General features: G+C 44.4%; 1 protein-coding gene across 3 annotated transcripts in view; it reads left to right on the top strand.

The window, feature by feature from the left end:
• The window catches only part of dzip1l (DAZ interacting zinc finger protein 1-like), a 118,092-nt gene that overhangs the window by 45,707 nt on the left and 47,980 nt on the right, over window positions 1-24,405 (top strand). For all 3 annotated transcript variants that reach the window (XM_080185293.1, XM_080185295.1, XM_080185294.1), the window contains 6 exons: window positions 298-431; window positions 3,720-3,909; window positions 8,637-8,811; window positions 9,879-10,096; window positions 10,889-11,037; window positions 12,298-12,469. In XM_080185293.1, the coding sequence (XP_080041419.1) occupies window positions 298-431; window positions 3,720-3,909; window positions 8,637-8,811; window positions 9,879-10,096; window positions 10,889-11,037; window positions 12,298-12,469 (1,038 nt within the window). The remainder of the gene's footprint in view (window positions 1-297; window positions 432-3,719; window positions 3,910-8,636; window positions 8,812-9,878; window positions 10,097-10,888; window positions 11,038-12,297; window positions 12,470-24,405) is intronic.

Raw genomic sequence — 24,405 nt, 5'->3', positions numbered from 1 at the left:
TCTCCTTCGTCTTGCTTTCTCTGCTCCCCTCCCCCCCCCGGCCCCCTCCGCTACCGCTCACACACACTCTCCCTCTGCCTCTCGGGATTGTTGCTGTTTGTGGCCTCGCTTTCCCCTCCTGCCTGTTGCTCTCTTTCTCTCCCTCTGCTTCTCTCCCTCTCTCTGCTGCTCTCTCTCCAGCCTCACCCCCGGCCGCTTACTCTCCCCCTCTGCAGCTCACTCTCGCTCTCTCTACCCCTACTTCTCCCTACTCATTGTATCTGACAGTTTGTTTTTTTGTGAATGACCATCCTGCAGATTTGGAGAGTTCTTTAGATCGGAAACAACAACTTCTAGATACCTTGAGACAGAATCCAAAATTCATCAGACAGTTTCGCCCCATCCTGGAAGAGACATTGGAGGAGAAGTTAGAGAGCATGGGTCTTAAAAAGGTATGTGTGAAAATGTGGATTGTGAAAGGTGAGTGGGAAAAGTGTGTAAGACCAGCCTTTTATGCAGCATCTTGTCAAGTCCCTTTTGGAAATCTAAATACACTACATCTATAGGTTCTTCTCTGTCTACTCTCCCTTTACATTCTCAAAGAACTTGAGCAAATTTATGAAATATGTTCATTAAACTATGTTGACTAGGATTGATTATATTCAGCTTTCCTAAATGTTTAGCAGCTGTAAAGAATCAGCATCTTTCTGTTATTTCCTGTTTCTTCAAGCTCCAGTATTTGTTGCCACAAAATCATTAAAAATAAGAGCAAGATTGGCATGTAGCCCCTCCCTACTCCGCCATTCGATAAGATCATGGCTGATCTGATAGTGGCTTGCCCCTGAAACCCGTGTCTCCCTTGTCAATCAAAAATGTGTCTAATTCAGCTTTGAATATATTCAATGTCCCAGTTTCTTTGCAAGAGAATTCTAAAGACTAGTGGCGCTCTGAGGAAAAAAAACCTCATCTCAATCTTCAATGGGAGACCCCTTATTTTTAAACTGTGCCCCCACGTGTGCCAGATTTCCCCACATGAATAAACATCTCCGCTGAATCTATCCTGTCAAACCCCTTCAGAATCATAGGAACAGAGGAGTTAGGAGGAGAAGTGTGGCAAATTCAGCCCTTTGAGCCTGCTCTGCCATTCAATCAGATCATGGCTGACCTCTCCCTGGTCTCAAATCCACCTCCCCTCCTGCTCCCCATATCCCCTTATCCCATTTTTTATTAGAAATATATCTATCTCCTTTTTGAAACCATTCAATGATTCAGACTCCATCACGTTATTGGGTGGGGAGTTCCACAAATTCACCACCCTCTGCGAGAAGTAGTTCCTCCTCATCTCAGCTTTAAATCTACCACCTCTCAAACCTATACCTATGACTTCTGGTTCTAGATTGACCTATAAAAGGAAACATTTGGTCTACATTTATTTTATCAATCCCGTTTAAATTTTTATACTCTTCGATCAGATCCCCTCACATCCTTCTAAACTCCAGTGAGTATAAGGGCAGTATCTCTCCTTGTACGTCGACCCTTTCATCCCCAGAATCAATCTGGTGAACCTCCTCTGAACTGCCTCCAATGCCACCACATTCTTCCTCAAAACTGGACACAATACTCCAGATATGGTCTCACCAACACCCTACACAATTGCAGCAACACTTCTCTACTTTTACACTCCAGTCCCTTTGCAATAAATGCTAACATCCCCTTTCCCTTTTTTATTACATACTGCACCTGCATACTGACTTCCTGTGATTCATGAACAAAGACACCCAGATCCCTCTGCCCGGATGCATTTTGAATCTGCTTTCCATTTAGATAATTCACCTTTCTATTTCTTCTGCCAAAATGCACAACCTCACACTTAGCCACATTAAACTCCATTTGCCAAATTTTGGCCCATTCTCCTAGCCTATCTATATCTATCTATAAAATCTTTATCTCCTCTTCACTACCTGCTGTCCCATCTATTTTAGTATCATTTGCAAATTACAAACAGTTAAGGTCCAAGGACTGATCCCTGAGCCAGGGAAGAACCCATTTATCCCAACCCTCTGCTTTCTGTCAGTCAGCCAATCCTCAATCCAATCCTGTAATCTACACCCAATCCCCTCTGATCTTACCTTCTGGATCTGTCTTTTCGTAGCAGCTTTTCAAAACCCTTCTGGAAATACACATCCATAGGTTCCCCACTATCCACTATCATAAATGTTTGCAGTAAGATCACCTCTCATTCTTCGAAACCCCAATGCATACAGGCCCAACTTACTGAACATTTCCTCATAAGACAACCCCTTCATCACAGGAATCAGCCTGGTTAACCTTCTCTCAAAATCTTCCAGGTAAGTATATCCTTCCTTAAGTAAGGGGATCAAAACTGTACACAGCACTCCAGTTGTGTTGTCACCAAAGCTGTGTACAGTTGTAGCAAGCCTTCTCCACTTGCAATAAAGGCCATTGCCCCCTTGAAGGAGAGTAGAAGAGTGAAGGATCAGACAAGCACTGGCCCTTTACCAGCTGGAGGCCGTATGCATTGTCACCGTAATGAGAGTTGTAATTTGGTTTGTGTTCCTGTCACACGGAAACTAATGTAACATTCTTGCTGCACTCAGTGCTGATTTTCCGTGCTGTATCATGTTTTTTTCTGTAAAATGCTTCTTCAAGGTTCTGCATCAATGGTATCAAGTGTCTTGCACTGTCTTGCATAACAGGTGGCCTAGGTTTGATCTATGGCTGCATTGATCTCAATGCAGATCAGCTAACCAGGTTTGGGAGTGATAGAGTTAACGTGATTCAGCAGGATTCCTGCACCAGAGCTTTACCCGCTGGAACTTGTGCTTTATGGGCATTGGTGGAGTGGGATGACACCCGGTTGTGATGCCACCCATTGTCAAATAGTCTTCCAACATAATACTGTATTTATTCCCTTCCCCAGGGATGTGGTGGGTGATTATTGGGAGTTAAAATGTGTTAACTTGGGATAGCTAGGAATCAGCCACATTATTGTGGATCTGGAGTCACATGTAGACCAGACTGGATAAGGACAAAACATTTCTTTCCCCAAAGGATATTAATGAACCTGTGGGGTTTTAATGATGAGCTGACAGTTGTATGGTCACTTTCATTGAGATCAGATTTGTTAAAACAGAATGCATGTTCTCTTGGTGAGATTTGAACTCTCATACTCTAAATTATTAATGCAAGCTACTGAATTACTAGTTCAGTAACAACTGAGCATTCGGGCTAACACTGCTTTTGCTTTTTAAAAGGTTTCATGATTGCTGTTTTCCCTCTTATCTTTTTGTTGTAAATAGCTGAAATTTAAATTCCCAGTATTTGCTAAGATAATAAATCCACGAGATTTTAGGATTTTAAACAAACAGAAGACATTTAAGAAAACTTAGCAAAGCAAACACCATCTTATACTCCCAACATCCAGAATTAACAAGAGGTAAACATAAATTAACAGGCAAACTATGGTCAAATACAAACTGCATACAAAATAGTAGGCATAACCAAGATAGATCCCCTGAATTTCTCCATAACCCACCCAGTTGTCAGTGATCACTGAGTTACCAAAATTTTGTTTTCCCACAAGGGATTATAGCCCCTCTCCTTTGAGGAAATGGCCTCTGATTTTCTCTTTAGTAGGTCACCCCTTCCCCACTGGCCCCTCCAGCTGGTCTGTCAGCCTGGGTACTCAGTTTTAACGTGGTTTGTGGATTTTCTTGCAGGGCTCGAAGGGAATTGCTGCCCAGACACTGAAGAACCTGAATTTGATGGTGGGGAAACAGCGCGAGGGCAAGGCCAGGCACTTCCGTGAGTTTGCCAGCCTTCGGAAGCAGTTTGCAAAGGTCGTAGTTGAGAAGGTGAAAGAGAAACGGCGCAATGAAGGCTACACTTCTTCCCCTCCACCCCGATCAGGTACTGTGTGACTTTGTGATGTGCCCAGGTCCAACCAGTCGGCCTTCTCTTCCCATTGAGCACTCCCCACCCACCTGCTTCCCAACCCCTCCCTCAGGACGGGTCGCAGTTACCACCTACCTGAGTGATCGCTTTCCACTGGACCCTCCTCACCTCTAACTCTGGTCCGGGATCAGCCATGCTGAATTCCACGCACAATCTGACATTTTTAAAATTCATTTGTGGGCCGTGGGCATTACTGGCTAGCCAGCATTTGCTGCCCACCCCTAGTTGCCCTTGAATTGATTGGTTTGTTAGGCCATTAAGAGTCAATAACATTGCTGTGGGTCTGGTGTCACAAGTAGGCCAGACCAGATAAGAACATAAGAACATAAGAAATAGGAGCAGGAGTAGGCCATCTAGCCCTTCGAGCCTGCCCCGCCATTCAATAAGATCATGGCTGATCTGTTGTGGCTCAGTTCCACTTTCCCGCCCTCTCCCCATAACCCTTAATCCCCTCTCTTATCAAGAACCCATCAACCCGCTTCTTAAAAATATTTAGCGAGGCAGCCTCCACCACTTCAACGGGCAGAGAATTCCAGAGATTCACCACCCTTTGAGTGAAGAAGTTCCTCCTCAACTCCGTTCTAAACCGCCTCCCCTTTATCTTGAGGCTGTGCCCCCTAGTCCTACTGTCTTTTTTGAGCGGGAAGAGTCTCTCCACCTCTATCCTATCCATCCCATTCATCATCTTATACGTCTCAATGAGATCTCCCCTCATTCTTCTAAACTCTAACGAGTACAAGCCTAGTTTATTCAGCCTCTCCTCATAGCTCAATCCCCTCAACTCTGGTATCAGCCTAGTAAACCTCCTCTGCACTCCCTCCAAGGCCAAAATATCCTTGCGCAGGTGCGGCGCCCAAAACTGCACACAGTACTCCAGCTGCGGCCTCACCAATGCCCTATACAGCTGCAGCAAGACCTCCCTACTTTTATATTCAATCCCCCTCGCTATGAAGGCCAGCATCCCATTCGCCTTCCTGACCACCTGCTGCACCTGCAAGCTGGGTTTTTGCGACTCATGCACAAGGCAGCAGATTTCCTTCCCTAAAGGACATTAGTGAACCATATGGTTTTTTCCGACAATTGTAAATGGTTTCGTAGTCATCAGTAGGTTCTTAATTCCAGATATTTTTATTGAATTCAAATTCCACCATCTGCTGTGGTGGGATTTGAACCTGGGTCCCCAGAGCATCAGTGTTTCACATGCACCTCCTTCAGTCTGGTCTGTTGCATTCACTACTCCCAATGCGGTCTATTCTACATCTGAGAGACCGAACGCAGACTGGATGACTGCTTTGTAAAACACCTTCAGTCCATCTGCAAGCAGGACCCAGACTTTCCTGTCACTTGCCACTTCAACACACCACCATGTTCTCCTGCCACATGTCCATTCTTGGCCTTTTGCAATGCTCTGTCTGAACTTTTTCTCTCCCCCTGCCCCTCAAAATGGGGTGCCATTTCTATTTATTTAATTTTTTCTTTTCATCTCATTCATCCATTTTTATCATCCTTTTTCACTTCCATTTTTCCATTTCTCCATTCACGCTCTTCCCCACTCTGTTCTCCCATTCTCACATTCTGATCACTTAATGGACACTTTTTAGCACCACCCTGCATAGTATAAATCTCTGCTGATTCTTTTTGCTCTCAGCTCTGACGAAGGATCATCCAGACTCAAAACATTGACTTTATTCTCTCCCCACAGTTGCTGTCAGTTCTATTGAGATTTTCCAGCATTTTCTCTTTTCATTCCCCAGAACATCAGCTGAGTTTCTGGATTAATAGTCTAGCAATAATCCAGTTTCTAGATGAATAGTCTGGCGATAACACCACTATGCATTGTCTCTCCTGGCAATCTCAGGCAAGTCTCTCCCTTAGTGAAAGAAAGCAAGTGTGTTGTTCCTCAGAACTTCAAATCTCTGCTGTGAGAAATCATTTTTTAATGTAAAATGCACACATTCACCCAGGCTGTTCAATGGTATTGGTTGTCCAGGCTTCAGGAGGGTTCAGTCAAGGAGTGACCACCTGGAGGTACGAGACTTCCTCCCCACCTTGATACCTGCCAGTTTGATCTGTGCTCAGAATGACCTCAATCTGGAACTTTCCGGGGAGGCTGGTGAGGGGACCTGGGCAGCAAACATCCAAGAATGAGAATGACACAGCAGCAACACTCTTGTTTCTATTTATTCCTGGCTACTGTTAGTTGAGCAGTTTATCGTTGCCTATGCACCATTCCAGTTTGGATATTTATGCAGACAGGGAGGAGAGGGATTTTGGATGTATGGGACATAAAAAAGGGTTAAGATGGAGGAGAAAGGTCACAAAACAAAGTTGTTGAGTCAGTTTGGCCTCATGAAAGCAAAGTTGTGTCATGTTTTTTGAGGAAGTCTCAACCAGAGTGGATAGAGGTCAACCAGAGGATGTGTTGTATTTGGACTTCCAGAAGGAAAGGTACCTCACAAATATTAAGCCATAAGAGTCCATAGTGTTGGAGGTAGTATATTGGCATAGATAGAGAATTGGCTAATGGGCAGGAAACAGCAAATGGGATTCTTTTTCAAGTTGGTGACCTGTAACCAATGAGGTTCCACAGGGATCAGTGCTGGGACCGCAAGTGTTTATAATATATGAATGACTTGAAAGAAAGAAGCGAGTGTACCGCAAATTTGGAGATGACACAAAAATAGGTAGAAAGGCAAGATGTGAGATGGTTAGAAACAGTTCACAGAAATAGTGATAGGTTTAGTAAGTGGGCAAAAATTGGCAAATAGAGTATAAGGTGGGAAAATGTGAAGTTGTTCATTTTGGAAGCGAGAACAAACGAATAGTATTATTTAAATGGAGAAAAACTCCAGAAAGCTGCAATGCAAAGGGACTTGGGGGAACTCATGCACCAAACACAGAAAGCTAGCACACAGGTACAACTGATAATCAGGAAGGTTAATAGAATGCTGGCCCTTATTTCCAGGAGGTTGGAGTATAAGGATAGGGAAGTCTTGATGCAACTGTACAAGGTACTGGTGAGATCACACCTGCTGTGCTATGAGCAGTTTGGTTCCCTTATTTAAAGAAATATATTATTTCATTGGAAGCAGTTCAGAGGAGGTTCACTAGAATGATTCCCCGGTATGGAGGAATTGCCTTATGAGGAAAAGTTAAACAGGTTGGGATTCTACTCTTTATTCATTTGTGGGACATGGGCGTCACTGGCTGGCCAGTATTTATTGCCCATCCCTACTTGTCCTTAGAGGGCAGTCAAGAGTAAGCCACATTGCTGTGGCTCTGGAGTCACACATAGGCCAGACCGGGTAAAGATGGCAGATTTCCTCCCTAAAGGGCACTAGTGAACCAGATGGGTTTTTCCAACAATTGACAGTGGTTTCACGGTCATTGGTAGATTCTTAATTCCAGATTTTTTTTTTTACTGAATTCAAATTTCACCACCTGCTGTGGCAGGATTCGAACTAAGGTTCCCAGAACATTAGTTGAATTTTTAGGTTAATAATCTAGCGATAATACCACTAGGCCATTGCCTCCTCCCTGGGGTGGTACAGTTTAAACATAGGAGTTTCCCATTTAAAATGAAGCCCCCCCCCCCCCACTCTTAGGACTGATAATTTCTTATATTCTGTACTGGAGAGAACAATGGAAGCTGGATCATTTCTGATGAAACTGTGCCTTTAGGAAATGTATTTGTTTCTTGTAAGGGATATGTTTATAATTCAGCTCTGGTTTACACAGTGCCTATTTGTCTGCACCAGCCAGCTCACATGCTGAGAATGTAGGAGAATAATTGGTTTCAGATAATGGGGTGTTCAGTTTAATCTGAGTTAATACGTCTTTGTTTAATTGGGTTTTCGCCTGGAGCTTCAGAGTAGGAGTTAATTAGGTTATTGACAAGAGATAGAGTTATGTGCTAATAGGAGGAGCTGAGTTTGCAGGGGAAAGCGAGCAGTTTTTCAGTCTCGTCCTGAAAGAAGCAAAAGGTCTCTCTCTCTTTCTGGTGGTTGCTGTGTGTGTGTGTCAGAAGGCAAATGTCCCTATATCTGTCTCTAGAGGACTTCAAAGCTTCTCAGATTGTTAACAAGAGAAAACATGTAAGCCTGTGTTGTTTGCTAACTGTTTTTGAAGAGAAGCTTAAGCCTATAAGAGGAATATTGCTTAAATTGGAACTAATAGAGATAGGTTAGCAGTTAAAAATTGTATCTTGCCGTGTTTACGTACTTCAATTGGTAAAAGTTAAGCTAATTAATTTGTTACGGTTAAACTGTATTGTTAAATAAAATTTGTTTTGATAAAAACTTCCTAATGTGTCCATAGAATCACACCTGGAATGAAGCACCTTATCATCACACTAATGCCAAAATAGAAAAACTGTTCGGGCTATCAGGCTTCATAACATACTTTGGGGTTTCTGCTCTGGTACCCTAACACATTGAATATATGGGGGATTGATTTAGACAGGTTTTTGATCGCCAAGAGAATCAAAGGTTTATGGGTATAGACCAGAAAGTGAAGTTAAGGTCACAATCAGACTAACCATGACCTTTTTGAAAGGTGGAGCAGATATAAGGGGCTGAATGGCCTTCTGCTATTTCCTAGGTTCTTGTATTCTAATAGGTTGGAGGAATTGAATAACTCAGTCTTTTTCCTGTCAATAATCTGCTCTGCTCCTTTACTTACAGTACGGAGACACACCAGCCCACCACAGAAAGCAGCCACCAAAAGCAAGGGGCCACAACCAGTGGCAGTGAAGACACCTCATGCAATTGACACAAAGCTTTACCAGACTGAGGTACCCAAACCGGCTCCGCGGCATCGAACGGTCAGTCCAGTCCACACTGCTGTGCCCAGTGCCAGGTACAACTCTGTCTCCATGATGAGCTCCTTCGTTGGCCGGTTTTGTTGTGGGTCTGTGGGCTGGTGGTTAGGAGTCATATTCCAGAGCTTTTTCACACAATTTAGAACAGGCAGTAAAATTCAGTGTCTGCCATCATTCGGGTGGGAGCACTTTTATATCCAAGATGGTGGATTCAAGCCATACTTTGAGTATGTAATGCAGACAGACCGTGGGAGCAGAGGCTGGCGCTCTGGCACCGTGGGAGCAGAGGCTGGCACTCTGGCACCGTGGGAGCAGAGGCTGGCGCTCTGGCACTGTGGGAATGCAGGAAACTTTCTTGAGAAAAAATGGCCATCCCACATTTGTCCACCTTCCATTGTCCAGTCAGTGATTGCAGAGGAGATGTAGTAAGGCCCTTAATTGGCTCTTTTTCTTCACTATACCAAAGGGCATGTGGGCTAGTGGGTGCCTTATCATCCCCCCCATATAATGGGGATTTGGTCAGTATGTGAGCGTGTCAAAGGAGGAGGTGTGCTCCACAGTAGAAATGTTTTGCAAGCTTGGTGCCGTAAATGTGCAGCGCCAGGATACTATTCGAAGAATAATGTACTGGTGGACACTGGCTCACTGCTTGGTTGGTCCTGGCCTGTTTTGATGTACATTAGCCCATTACCTGTGGATGTATACCTGTTCCCAGTGGATGCCAGCCCCTTGCTTGGTAGTATTCAATAGAAGAATGTTATTGATTAGTATTCAATAGAAGAATGTTATTGATTAGTATTCAATAGAAGAATGTTATTGATTAGTGTTCAATAGAAGAATGTTATTGGAACTATTGGTCTTTGTCATCCGCTCCTGTGGGGAGATTCCTGAGCTCCACTTGGCATGATGTTAGCTGGGTGGCTGGATAAGGGAAAGGTTCTTCTAACCTGTTGATGCAGCAATTCTGCTTGTGGCCCTGAACAGAAATTCACTTGGTGATCTTATTGCGTGGAGATCTCTCCAAAATGTTTTGCAACTCATCATTGTTCCGCCTTTCTTTTCTCTTCAACCCCTCTCTCCCCTCTATCCCACAATGTTTCTGCAGCACCCCTCCGTTCTCTTCTGACGATGACTCGGTTGTGGACAGTGCTTATGTCACCAATGTTGGAGTCAAAGATGCCACTCAGGTCCGTGTTATCCAATCAAAACCGAAGCAGAGTCAGGCAACCATGAGCGACGATGACGATTGGTCGGACACTGACATCTCGACAGAGTTGCTGAGCCCACCCGCTGCGGGACCCCCTGTGGTCCGCACACCACCAGGTATTGCCAGTGCCCTGCTGTTACTCGTCTCTTCAAAGTGGGTTTGAACAACTCAGCATATGTGTGCTTTTGCAATGATGCTGGGATTTGCTAAGTCCCACCCAATTTGTGCAAGGCGTATGACCAGATCAATGGAAGCCCTGTGGGGGTGAGCATGTGACACAGCACACAATGCGACATGAGCGAGAATTCCAGTGACTAGTACTGTAGTGAAGTGGTTATCTTGTTATCGTGTAAAGCAGAGAATGTGAAGCAAAATCCTACAGCGGGAAGCTTGGCAATCTAAATTCAGTTTGGAGAGAAGATGAAATAAAAAGCAGAATCAGTGCAAATGGGCGTGAAGCTGTCAGATTGACATAAGAACTCAACCAGTTCATTAATGTCCTTCAGGTTGACATGTGACTCCAGTCCCGCATTAGTGCAGTTTATTGGCTCATGAATTCTAAAATGGCCTCGCACGTCATCTGTTACCACCGCCTACTAACAAGGCTATGTCGGATAGGCCACTGATACCTTGCCAGTGATATTCACAATGAGAGTGAATGAACCAAAGGTGGCTATGAAGGATTGGTCATTGATGAGTTGGAATTTGATTTTGTCGATGAGGTTTTTGATGCTGACGTTTTTCAATCATGTTGACAAAGGTGTTGGCGTTGACAGTGTATGTGGAGGTGGCAGTTTTGACCATGGTGGTGGTGGTATTTGGTGGTATTGATGAGAGACCACTGGTCATGAAGTGTGCTCAGCACCGTGTTTCCTCATTGTGCTGCTTTCTTTCTCCTTGTCTCCTAGGAACTATGGTTCAAAACTTGGCAAAGAGTTTGGAGAAACAGCTCAGCTCTCCAGCAAAGAAACCCGTCGGGGGTGTTAAACTCATACCTCCATCCCAAGCTGCATCTCGCACTGCACCAGAAAACACCACCGTCGTCAAGAAGTTGCAGGTAATGAGTCCAAAAGGTCATGAATTGGCAGGTTTTGTGTTCAGTTTCTTTTTTATACCCTCCACATTGCAATCTATAAATAATTCGTCAATATTCAGATGCTTTCTAGGGTAGGAGAAGGCTTTTGTTGGACAATGTTTTTCTGTCTACACAGATTATTTGACCTTTTGATGGTGGGAAAAGGAGTGAAAGAATGGGGAAATGATGCTGCGAGTTATTAACAAGGGGGAAAATATCTTCTGCTCCCTAGAAAAGAACAGGGAGGTTATTCTGAAACTATAAAATGTTGGTTAGGATGAGTTAGAGTATTGAATGCAATTCTGGAATCCACGTTATAGGAGAGATGTGATAGCACTGGAAAGGATGCAGAGGAGATTTACCAGGATGTGCCTGGTTGGAGAGTTTTAGTTATGAAGAGAGATTAGATTGAATGAGGTTGTTTTCCTTGGAGCAGCGGAGACTGAGCAGGGACATGATTGAGATGTAATCCATGCATTTACCATGGCTAATCCCCCTAACCCACACATCTTTGGACACTAATGGACAATTCAGCATGGTCAATTAACCTAACCTGCACATCTTTGGAGTGCAGGAGGAAACCCTTGCAGACATGGGAAGAATGTGCAAACTTCACCAGTCACCCAAGGCCAGAATTGAATCCAGATTCCTGACGCTGTGAGGCAACAATGCTAACCACCGTGACTTTAAGATTTTATGAAGGATTGATTTACACAGATGTGGCTTTGGCTCAAATTGTATTATTAAAATGCTCCTAGTACAAGAGCACTAACTAAACTAGTTTAAATGATGCCGCACAACACTTGACTGGTTAGCATGATTTAAATCCTTCCATTTCCGGTGAACACACAAAAAAAAATACAACTTAAGAATAAAGGCTTCTGCTGGCATAACCCCATGTTTTTGCCCAAACTACTTTGATTCGACTCGAACCCCAAGGGATTTAGTTATTATCCTTCCTACCCTGCTCACCGGGCATCGCTCACTGCCCTGAGTTTTCTGTGGTTTTAGGGTGAGCCCTTTTGGAATATTTGATCCAAGGACATTTCCGGGGCTTGTTAGATGCACGTGTAAACTCACTCACATACTCATTGTCACTCATGTAGACAGACTTTCATTCACTTACTAATGCACTCATCCCTCGCTACATCCACTCTCAGGATTCAGCGGGTTTTCATGCTGTACCAGTGGGCCACCCCTTTCGCGATAGGCGTTTAACACATTTCTGCACTCTGTTGGCAGCTGTCAGACGAGGAAGAGAGTGATCTGGACATCTCGTCCTTTGAGGATGTGTCGGAAGAGTTTGTCATGAAAGCGTCGACCTCGAAGCCGGCGATTGCACCCCGGCAAAGTGCCGAGCCGTCTCTCTCTCAGGGAACCAGTGTTTGGAGCTCATCCACCAGCAGAGCAGCAGGTTGGTAGCAAGAACTACCTGCATGCTGAACTTAACATTCAACCAAAAGAGAAGGACTTCTTATTTATGCTTTTGAGTTTTAAAATCAAAGTGACGTTGCCTTTGCACAGTCGTAACTCATCTTGGACCCTGTCACTTACTGAATATGGGACATGTGAAAAGATAAGTTGGAGATGTGTGTGCTTAAAAAATAATTATGAAATTTATTTTTTTAACGTATTTTAATAAGAATGGCTTTGTGATATTGTTTAACGGAGTCAGCTGACAGGAAGAGGAGGAGTTTCTTTAAGAGATGGTGCCGTTGATGTAACGTTGTATTTGTCAGTGAACCTCTTCTGCCTATCAGCTGACACTGTGACTATCCAGGACCAGATCTTAACCTTGTTAACCCCCTTTACTCCCTCTCAGATGATGCCGAATTAAGTTATAGTGTTCTTCTGATCTCCTGATCTCCTCTCTGTTGAAGACAAAATCTCACTGTTGGGGGAAAGTTTCACATTATCAGCCATTCTCAGCTGGTTGACCCAATCGATGTGAGTATTGGCAGGCTTGTTAATGGTGGGAGGCATCACAGATCAATTCAGTTATGCTTTCACCATATGTACTCACTTCCTAGCAGTGGGACTCTCCCCAGTCAGGGTGTTATCCATTCTTCTAAGATATCAGAGTTGGAGTCAGTGTTTCTGCTTGTGTGTCTGTGCCTCTCAGAGCTGTGAAATCCAATTCTGGGACCTGAGATGGTGGGGCACTGTAAAATCTAATCACAGCCCACCCTTTGGGATAAGTGGTAGGCTTTCAAAAGTGTGTTAACCAGGGCTCAGGGTAAACACATTCCTCTTAGACCGAAGGGCAAGGCTGGCAGAAGTATGGAATTCTGGATGACTCGGGATATTAAGGCCCTGGTCAAGAAGAAGAAAGAGGCTTATGACATGCATAGGCCACTGGGATCAAGTGAATTCCTTGAAAAGCATAGGAGTAAAGTTAAGAGAGAAATCAGGAGGACAAAAAGGGGACACGAGATTGTTTTGGCAGATAAGGCAAAGGAGAATGCAAAGAGCTTCTACTAATCCACAAAGGGCAAAACAGTAAAAAGGGAGAGAGTAAGGCCTTTTAAGAATCAACAAGGCCATCTGTGTGCTGATCCACAAGAGGTGGGTGAGATCCTAAATAAATATTTCTCATAAATATTTGCTATTGAGAAAAGCATGGATGTTAGGGAACTTGGGGAAATAAACAGTGATGTCTTGAGGAGTGTACATCTTAGAGAAAGAGGTGCTGGAAGTCTTAAAGTGCAACAAGGTAGATAAATCCCCAGGACCTGATGAAGTACATCCCAGGACATTGTGGGAGGTCAGGGAGGGTCTGTTTCCATGCTGTAAACCTCTATGATGTGTATCTTTGGCCTCTCAGACCACAGCATGTAGAATGATTGAGGGGGGGGGGGGGGGGCGGTCAGTTTAGTTCAGTTGGCTGGAAGCTACAATAGTGATGCAGGACAACGCCAACAGCAATTCAATTCTTGTCCTGGCTGAGGTTATCCATGAAGGCCCCGCCATCTCAACCTTATCCCTCACTTGAGGTGTGGTAATCCTCAGGTTAAATCACCACCATTGTCAAAGGGGAGAGCAGCCTATGCTCCTCTTAGACTATGGCAACTTTCATTTTCATTTCATGCATTGTGAATGATAAGCCAGGAGCTTATACAGCATAGTACAACTGCGAGGGAAGATTCACACTGTCACCTATTATCCCATGCAGTACCTGTACTTGGCCTGTTTATTGCTGGTGGACTGAAGGGGGATATCAGATTGGAGCCTGTCCATGTTATTAACAAACTGTTGTAGTCAGTCTGTACTGTACTTTGATGGAGATAGGATTGTTTATAGCTGATCGTGATTTATATTCAGATTTTTGCAGAGGGCACATTTAGTGATCTCCATTGAGGAATGTACTGAAAGGGAGCATGTTGAGAGAACAGTCTACATCCTGTTAGAGTTCATTCATTAGCAGAATCTCTGCGGTGGGCCGCTCTCCACTGGAATCACTAATTGTATTTGTATCATTATTCGAGAACTGTATCCCGTCCCCCACCGTGTGAAACACAATAAACAGATTGCTTCTTCAGCATATTTCATTGCTGCTTCAAGTGTCTTTAAGAGATGGTGTACTGGCCACGTCACTCTTGCTGCTGGTGGCATATGTGCTAATGGACAGATGGACACGCATATATGGACATGGACATGCACACACTGAGACATGGGCGCACACACACACGTGCTTTCTCTCTCTCTCTCTCTTAGACACACACGCGTTCTTGAGAGGTTTATTGCACCTCATTGGTACCTTCACTATGCTGTCAGTGTGACTAGCATTGTTACTGTTTGCTCTCCGCCTACCATAGTAGTAAGTCCGTGGAGAGAGTAATACTGTGTATTATGTTTTAGCAGTCATAATGAAAGGAAGATGATGGGTTTGTTCCCCACAGTTTGGGGTGAGTTTCCCTTTGGCCAATGGTGTGAAGTATCGATCTAGTCGCCTAACGTACGTTTTGTCTGATTCTGCCTATTCAGTGAAAGGAAAGTCGAGCAATGGTGTACAACAGGAGGCTGATTTGACGTTGCTCCTTTTACACCATCGCTTGATGTTTAAAATGTATGCCTGAAAATGAAATAAGAAAAAGCCATGTTGGCCAAACTCTACAGACCACATGCCCTGTCTGCCTTTTCATGGTCTATACATTCTCATTGACGATATCTACCAAGAACAGACTATGCCCAATCGCTGGAAATCTTGCCCCACAGCCCACCCTTCCCTACTATCGACCCACCCCTGTATCATGTCCCTGCCCTGTGCATTTGATCTCCTGACCTAAAACTCTAGATTTGCAGTCTAATCCATAAAGGCAATTTGAGAAAACCTCCATAAATTCCATTCATGCTAACATGCTCACTAATAACCCTGGCCTGATATCTCTAATGACACAGCCCTTCTCTTCCATTGATTGCGTCCCACAGAATATTTGGCATTTTGCAAAGGTCCTCTTAATCCCAGTCCCTGTTGCCACGGATTTGCAGCAGATGGAAAAGATTGAGTTTGTGGATATTAAGGTGGAGGATGTATTAGAACTTTTGAATTCTATCAAGATTGATAAGTCGCCGGGACCAGATGGGATATACCCCAGGATACTGTGGGAGGCGAGGGAAGTGATTGCAGAGCCCCTGGCAATGATCTTTGCGTCGTCAATGGAGACGGGAGAGGTTCCGGAAGATTGGAGGATTGCGGATGTAGTCCCTATTTTCAAGAAAGGGAACAGAGATAGCCTGGGAAATTACCGACCGGTGAGTCTGACCTCAGTGGTTGGTAAGCTGATGGAAAGGCTTCTGAGGGACAAGATTTACGACCATTTGGAGAGGTTTGACATGATCAGGAATAGTCAGCATGGATTTGTCAAGGGCAGGTCGTGCCTTACGAGCCTTGTTGAGTTCTTCGATAATGTGACTGAACACATTGACGAAGGAAGTGCCGTGGACGTGGTGTACATGGACTTCAGCAAGGCGTTTGATAAGGTCCCCCATGCAAGACTTCTTGAGAAGGTGAGAGGGCATGGGATCCAAGGGCCTTTGGCCTTGTGGATCAAGAACTGGCTTGCCTGCAGAAGGCAGAGAGTGGTTGTGGATGGGTCTTTTTCTGAATGGAGGTCAGTCACCAGTGGAGTGCCCCAGGGATCTGTTCTAGGACCCTTGCTGTTTGTCATTTTCATAAATGACCTGGATGAGGAAGTGGAGGGATGGGTAAGTAAGTTCGCTGATGACACGAAGGTCGGTGGTGTTGTGGATGGTCTGGAAGGATGGCAAAAGTTGCAGCAGGACATAAATAGGATGCAGGACTGGGCGGAGAAGTGGCAGATGGACTTCAACGCGGATAAATGCGTAGTCGTCCATTTTGGCAGAACCAATGGGATGAATGAGTACACTATCAAGGGCAGGAGTCTTGGTAGTGTTGAGGAGCAGAAGGATCTTGGGGTCCGGGTCCACAGGACTCTTAAATCGGCCTCGCAGGTGGAGGATGTGGTCAAGAAGGTGTATGGTGTACTGGCCTTCATAAATCGAGGGATTGAGTTTAGGAGTCGGGAGGTAATGCTGCAACTTTATAAGACCCTTGTCAGGCCTCATTTGGAGTACTGTGCGCAGTTCTGGTCGCCTCACTATAGGAAGGACGTAGAAGCTATTGAAAGGGTACAGAGGAGATTTACAAGGATGTTGCCTGGACTGGGAGGCATGCCTTATGAAGTTAGGTTGAGGGAACTGGGTCTCTTTTCCCTGGAGAGACCAAGGTTGAGAGGCGACCTGATAGAGGTTTATAAAATGTTGAGAGGAATAGATAGGGTGGATTCTCAAAGGCTATTTCCCCGGGTTGAAATGGTCGCTATGAGAGGACACAGGTTTAAGGTGCGGGGAGGAAAGTACAGAAGTGATGTTAGGGGTAAGTTTTTCACTCAGAGGGTGGTGAGTGAATGGAATCGGCTGCCGTCAGTGGTGGTGGAGGCGAACTCGCTGGGGTCTTTTAAAAGACTTCTGGATGAGTATATGGGGTTTTATGGGATTGGGGGTTATAGATAGGAGTTGATGTGATCGGCGCAACTCGTGGGCCCAAGGGCCTGTTTGTGCTGTAGTGTTCTATGTTCTATGTTATAATTGTCCAAAGTGAGAATGTTCAGTGACATTGTGGAGTTACCATCTCTAACAACTCATTCATTGTTCAGCATTGTAGAGTTTGTTGACACATCATGAATGCTCATCCATTGATATTTTCTTTGTTCTGCGTGAACTAACCACTGCCTAGTGTCAAGAAAACTGTCAGGTGATGGACTCCCAAGCCTTGGATGCTTTGTGATTATCATTGGGTGATGTGGCAATGGATTTTAGATTGTCTTGCTCCCTTCTGCCTGGGACCTTCACCCTGATGGGTTGGGTGAGACCTATGGCTTGTTTTGTGATGGGAATCCTGGCATTGAATGGAGCAATAAATCGTGGTTTAGGCCTCACCTGCCATTCCAGGCCAGACATTGCCAGTTATCTGACTCAGGAAGGAGGGGGAGGTTATAGTTGAGCTCGATCCTGCCTTTACCTCATGTCCAGAATACAGCCAACTGGAGAGAGACCAGGCCAAATACTCTTTAATATTCTCTTTTCTCTCCCCCTACGACCCACCTCCTGCCTCTTGGCAGCCAGGAGAATCTTGAGTTATTGCCCCAGTTGAAGTTAAGCAACTTGGGCCCTGCCTGGTCTGGCATGACTCTATACCACACTCGCAAGTGCATTTGTCAACTGTGTTATCAACCACTCCCTGTTCTTTTAAGCAGAACCTCAGTTTAATGTATAAGTTCTTATCGGGTTCTTTGTTTGCATGTCTCGGTGATGTCAGTCGGAAACGCTCAGCCAAATGCACATATTTGGAAAATGCGGTGTTCTGATGTATGGGGCTTAATGTCCTTCTCACAGGACAACAGAGGAAGAGGCTTGAATAATTTTTCACAGCAAAATCCCTGTGCTTGCTAAGTCATAATTATCATGGGCTCATGTCTTTTGCACAAATCATTCGCATCAGTTTGGGGAGGTAGACAGTTTCTCTGGGTGTGGTACCAGTCAGAAATGCTTCGTTCTCATTCAGTTACTGTGTTAACATGACACGCTTGTACTTAGTGCTGTGCAGTCCTAGATATTGTCAGATTTTCTCCAGCCCTGTACAGCAACTGACCCCGAGTGTGCTCGAAAACAGAAAATGCTCTCTGGCAGCATACGTGGAGTGAGAAACTGAGTTAATGTTTTGAGTGCAAGATAACGCTTCTTCAGAACGCAAGAGAGGCAGAAATATGATGGGTTTTATGCTGTTGATAAAGATGAAGGTCAGATGGAGCAAAAAGGGAAGGTTAGGTACAGGTTAGAAGGTGGGGAGGTTAAATTACAAAGATATCACTGGATAAAAAACAAAGAGAGTGGGGATGGTAGTACTAAAGGGCAAAACATTGATCCAGAGTAGATATTACTGGCAGAATAAAGGTCAGCATTGTCTGAAAACAAAATGGCAGAGTGTGCTGATAGCAGTATAAATGCTGTCTGAAAGCAAAGCAAGGGAACGAGAGAAAGACTGGCACTAGGGAAAAAATACAAACTGGAGGATAGAATTCATGGCCTGAAGGTGCTTAACTCACTGGAGTCCAGAAAGCTGTAGAGTAATCAGAAGCCTCACGTTTGCGTTGGGCTTCACTGGAGTATTGAAGGAAGCCAAGGGTATGAGAGCAAGGTGGTGAATTTAAATGGCAACTGACCAGGAGGTGGGGGGTCATTCTTGGGGCCTGAAAGGCAGTGTTCCACAAAGCGGGTCACCCAGTTTGTGTTTGGTCTCCACAGTGTCAAGGAGACCTCATTGTGAGTAGTGAGTACAAGAGGCTGAGTTAAAGGATGTACAATCACTGCTTCATCTGGAAGGTGTGTTTGAGGCTTTGGGCAGTGAGGACGGGGGAAGAGGGTATTGGGGCCAGCATTACACCACCTACGCTTACGTGGGGAGGTGCCTAAGGAAGGGGATGAGGTGTGACTGAGTACTTTCTGTTTTTATTTCTGATTTCCAGAATCCACAGTATGTTGTTTCTATTTTAGTTATGCACAAGTACGTGTTTGTATCAGTCTGTCCAGAACTCCAACACACCCTAACCAGCAAAGTGATTAATATTAATTTGAGTGTGACGCATCGAGAAAGCCCACACCGGTTCATTTAACACCCTTTCTGGTATATTTGTTTTGCCTGGTACATACAAAAGAGGCAAACCATTAATCTAATCTCGGTATCTGCTTGGAAACTGGAACCTGCCTGTAACCATGGTTCCCCGATAAGGAGCAGCACTTTCGTTGAGGTCCTGTGGCGTTTCCTGAGGGAGATGGGTTTCAGTGGGTTTGACTTCTGTGAGCAACTAAATCCGATACCACCCCTCCCCCCCAACCACCTAATTACCCTTGAGAAAGCCTGGAAATGCTGCTGTCCCAAAGTGCTGTTAGGGAGGGAATTGCAGCATTTTGAGCCAGCGACGCTGAAGGAACAGCAATATGGTTCCAAATCAGGATAGTGGAGGGGGGGATTTGCAGGCGGTGGTCTTCCCATGTGTCTGTTGCTCTTGCCCCATATCTTTCTAGATGGTAGAGGCCATGGGTTTGGAGGGTGCTGTCAATTTGCTGTAGTGCCTCTTGTACATATTATACACTGCTGTCACTGTGCACCGGTGGTGGCAGGAGTGAATGTTTAAGGTGGTGGATGGGGTGCTGATACCATGGGGCTGCTCTATCTTGGAGTGCTGCATGACAACAGCCCAGGCTTTGACTGGATTAGTGTCTTCCCATGTCCTCTTTTCCCTCTCAGCATTCAGCCTTTCTCTTATGCATGCAGGGAAACACTTGTATTATTTACCTCTGTCCCACCTATTCCATGTGTGTAAGACAGAATTGGAAGTGCCAGCTGGGATATTTGACTGTGGGAGGCTGCACCCTGAATCTGCCCTTGCATAACTGTGGACAAGCGGTTCATGGCATGGGCCCCAGGTAGTGATCAGGGTACAGGGAGCCTGCTTTTCTTCCCTCACACAAGGCGACCAGCCCAGATAATAGCCTCAACCTGAGAAGGGGTGAGTAGCTCAGGTCAGCATCCAAACACATTGTTTTGATGTGAGGCTCTATACAGTGCTGGCTCCTGCACTTACATTCCGAGATCCTCCATGTGAAGGATGTGGGCACTTCCTTTTGGACTTGAGTGTCTATGAACTTGTGACAAATTGGTCAATAATCAGAGATCAGTTCGTAACGCAGAAAAGGTCAACAAAATTGCCCGTTGCAGAATTTCATTGCACCACTATTCTTCAAGCCAAATGCTAAAACCCAAGACGGCACAAGTATTTAAAAAACCAGTTCCATAGGAGAGTTATATTGGACTCAAAACCTTAACTCTATTTCTCTTTCCACAGATGCTGCCAGACCTGCTGAGTTTTTCCCGCATTTTTTGTTTCCATTCAGCAGAGGCTTGTTTGTACAGAGTGAGGGTAGAGTGATCTGTATTGCTGAGGTGTTTGAATGTAAAGGACAGAAAGCAAGTTACTGGGTTTGGGCAGATCGCAGGGTACAAGGTAATTTTACTAGTCAGTAACTATTTCCCTTTTCAATTTTTATTGCAATTTCTATTGGACTCTGCCTCCATTTTGTGGAACAGATATTGAGCCAAGCCCATACTGGTAGTGCTCTCCTCTGTGTCAAATGTTAGTAAGTTCAAGCCTCACCCCCCCCCCCCCCCCCACCACTCCAGGAACTTGAGTATGTATAATCTAAGCCGATATTCCAGTGCGAAACTAAAGGAATGGAGAAGCAAATGAAATGTTGGCCTTTATTGCGGGAGATGGAGTACAAAAATAGGGAATTCTTGCTACAGCTGTACAGAGCATTGTACCTGGAGTACTGCCTACAGTTTTGCTCTCCTTCCTCAAGGAAGGACATACTTGCACTTGATGCAGTTGGGAAAGGTTTAGTAGGCTGATTCCTGGGATGAAGGGGTCTGTTTTATGAGGAAAGGTTCAGCAAGTTGGGCCTATTCTTATTGGAGTTTAGAAGAATGAAAGGTGATCTTATTGAAGTTTCTCCTGGAGGGGAAACCTGGAACCGGCAGGCACCGTTCCAAAATAAAAGCTTTCCGATTTTTAAGACAAAGATGGGTTTTTTTTTCTCTCAGCGTTTAGTATGTGGAATTTTCTTCCCAGGGTGGGGTGGAGACTGTGTTGATGAATATGTTCAAAAGCTGAATTAGACAAAATGCTTTATCTGTAAGAGAGTTAGGGTTATGGGGACAGGCAGCAAAGTGGAGTTCAGGCCACAGTCACATCTTAATGACTGGACAGAGCAGATTCAAGAGGCCAAATGGCCTACTCCTGCTCCTCTTTCTTATATGTTTAAGGGCTGTCACAGATGCCATCTGAGACATTTAACCAAGACCGAACCTGTTCCTATCAGCCATGGGACTGGCTAGAAAAAAAAGCAGGAGACTTATTCTTCGCAAAAAAATCCAAATACTATGGATGCTGTAAATCAGAAATAAAAACAGGAAAAGCTGGAAGAACTCAGCAAGTCATGCAGCATCTGTTGGGGTAAAAACAGTCTTAATAGTTCAGGTTGACAACTCTTCATCAGAACTTGGAAAAGTTATAAATGTAATAAATTTAAAAGGAAATACCGAGGCAGAGAAACAGGGTTGGGGATAGAACAACGGGGAAAATCTGTGATAGGATAGGAGAGATTTAATGACAAAAGGGATAATAGACCAAGATGAAAGGGAATAAATAAAGAAACAAAAGATGGGCCTTGAGGAGGAGTTATTGAACAAATAAAGAATCATCACAAACAGCTGCCAACCAAGAAAGAAAAACCACAATGAGAGCAGCGGTTGTAATGTGAAATTGTTGGATCAACATTTGAATGCAGGATTGTAAAGTGACCAATCGAAAGATGAGTTTCTGTTCCTCTGACTTGTGTTGAACATCATTGGAACAGTGTGTGAGGAGGACAACAGAAAGGGCAAGGTGGTGAGTTAAATTGACAGGCAGTTGGAAGCTCAGGGTCACACTTCCAGACTGAATGAAGGTGTTCCACAAAACACTCACTCAGTTTACCCATTGCAGAGGAGACTTGCGTGTCTTGAATAGGCATTACCGTTTTGAACAAACTCAGTGGAACACTTCAGTTTAGTCTTTGTAGTAATTCTGAGCTTCCATCCTTCTATTGCTTTAATTCTCTTCCCCTTCTCTGTCCCCCTGCCTGACTGTGAAGAGGCACAGCACACCGGCCTTTGTCTTCTCTGGGGTCCTTTTCTTGGCCAGCAAAGTTTCCCATTTCAAGCAGGAATGATTGAATGGCAAAAGAGTTGATAAATCCCCGATTAAGCAACAGATTGGCCATTTTATCTCTCCTGCCTTCCACCCTATCCCAGATCTTCATTTCTATTCTTTCCAACACCTTTCCCTGACAGTACATCTGTTTAAAACCAGACACATCTATAACTTTCTCCTGTTATAATGAAGGGCCATCAATCTGAAATACAGCTGTTGCCGGACCTGCTAAGTATTGCTGCCACAACAAAATGGTTGACTCTCAACAGCCCTCCAAGGGCAACTAGGGATGGGCAATAAATGCTGGCCTGCCAGCAACACCCATGTTCCATGAATGATTAAAGAAAAATTCTCAGCATTTCCTGCTAGTTGAGAGCATTAGGACTTTCGCTTTCAGTCACAATGTGACACTTGAATTGTATTTTAAGCGAGGATGCCCCAGGTTCTTAACACAAAGCCAAGGATCTAAACACATCAGAGATTGAGACAATTTGACAGTCGCTCTGAGCACCTCCAGGTGACCTGGTGAAGTAGCCTACTGGTTGTGGCAACCCAGATGCCCTGAGTTCAGGTTCCACTGTTTTAAACAAAAATTAAACAAAGCTGGTACTTTGTGGCTTGTTGCTGGGAAACCAGTTGATTGTTGTAAAAAAAACGCAGCTGATTTACTGATATTCTTCAAGGAAGGAAATCTCTTGGCTTGCCCTCCTTAAAATTGTACTCCCCTCTATATAGTTGACTCTTACTTCCTTCAGGGAAAGAATGGATGAACAATGCACACAGCTATTCCAATGCTACTAACATGCCAAGAACCTTACATATTGTGTACACTGAGGGTACATTAAGTAGATAGGTTTCTGAGCTTTGAGTTCCACGTGTGTGGAACCCAGCTACCCACTGTGTGTGACATGTCACAATTGTGTTGTTCAACTATTCATTCTGTAGTTCTGCTTAGCACGATACTTTGTGAAAGAGAACTCGTATGTTCTAAATGTAGGGTGTTAGATTGAGACTTTAGGGAATTGGACTGATGTGATGTAAGTCTCAACTTTCTGACAGTGAGGAACAGATTTGGAAACTCACTGTACCAAGTAGATGAGAGCTCAGAGCCCAAGATACTCTGAATTTAGCTCAGTTTTTTTTTTGTCCAGAGGACTGGGCATCAGTGGCTAGGCCAGTATTGGTCGGCTATCCTTAATTGCCCCTTGAGAAGGTGAGCCACCATCTTGAACTGCTGCAGTCTATTTGGTATAGGTATACCGACAATGCTGTTAGTGGGGGAGCTCCAGGATTTTGAGCCAGTGACAGTGAAGGGACAGTGATATATTTCCATGTCAGGATTGGTGTGTGAGTCTTGTGAAAAATAGAGTTGTGCAGTCAGGTATTTCTGTAAGGATAGAATCACATTTAATCAAAGCAAATAATACGAATACAAACTTGTTTGGCAAATGTGCTTAATCTACGAGGATAGTTGCACAAATTGCAAGAGAAAATGAAACCAGTGACTGAGGCCAGTAAACACAAGGTATAAAAGTACAGTCTTTCCATTGTGTATTTTGCATCACCTTCCAAAACATTGGGCCTGATTTTCGCTACCTAAATAATCTGACTCAATGGACCTGCTTTGGTTTAAAGGGCCCAGTGAAATGCAATTTTTGCTCTGGGAAGTCAGGGGTGGGATAGAGTTGGGCCCACTGAGTCCAGAAGAAGATAGTGGGCAGCCATGCAGGTTTAGAATCATAGATGATACATATTCTGAGACTTTGTGCCAGTTGTTTTTCATCTATCTTTCACTCCTTCCACCTTTTCACTCCCTATGCCACTTCCCATGCCTGCTCCATGCCAACTCATGAACCTCTTCCCCACCCACCCCATGCCGATTCATCCCACCTCCGTAGCCACTCTCCTACTTTTCACCATGGGCAGACCTCAGAAGCCACATAGAAATAAAAAGAAACTCAGCAATTCATGAAACTCATTCAAAGATTTTATATCTTCTCTGCTTTCTACCTTCTATAAA

Source organism: Carcharhinus amblyrhynchos, chromosome 3, assembly GCF_965287045.1.
Source record: "Carcharhinus amblyrhynchos chromosome 3, sCarAmb.v2.hapA, whole genome shotgun sequence".
NCBI lineage: Eukaryota > Metazoa > Chordata > Chondrichthyes > Carcharhiniformes > Carcharhinidae > Carcharhinus > Carcharhinus amblyrhynchos.
This window is presented reverse-complemented; position numbering and strand designations above follow the sequence as displayed.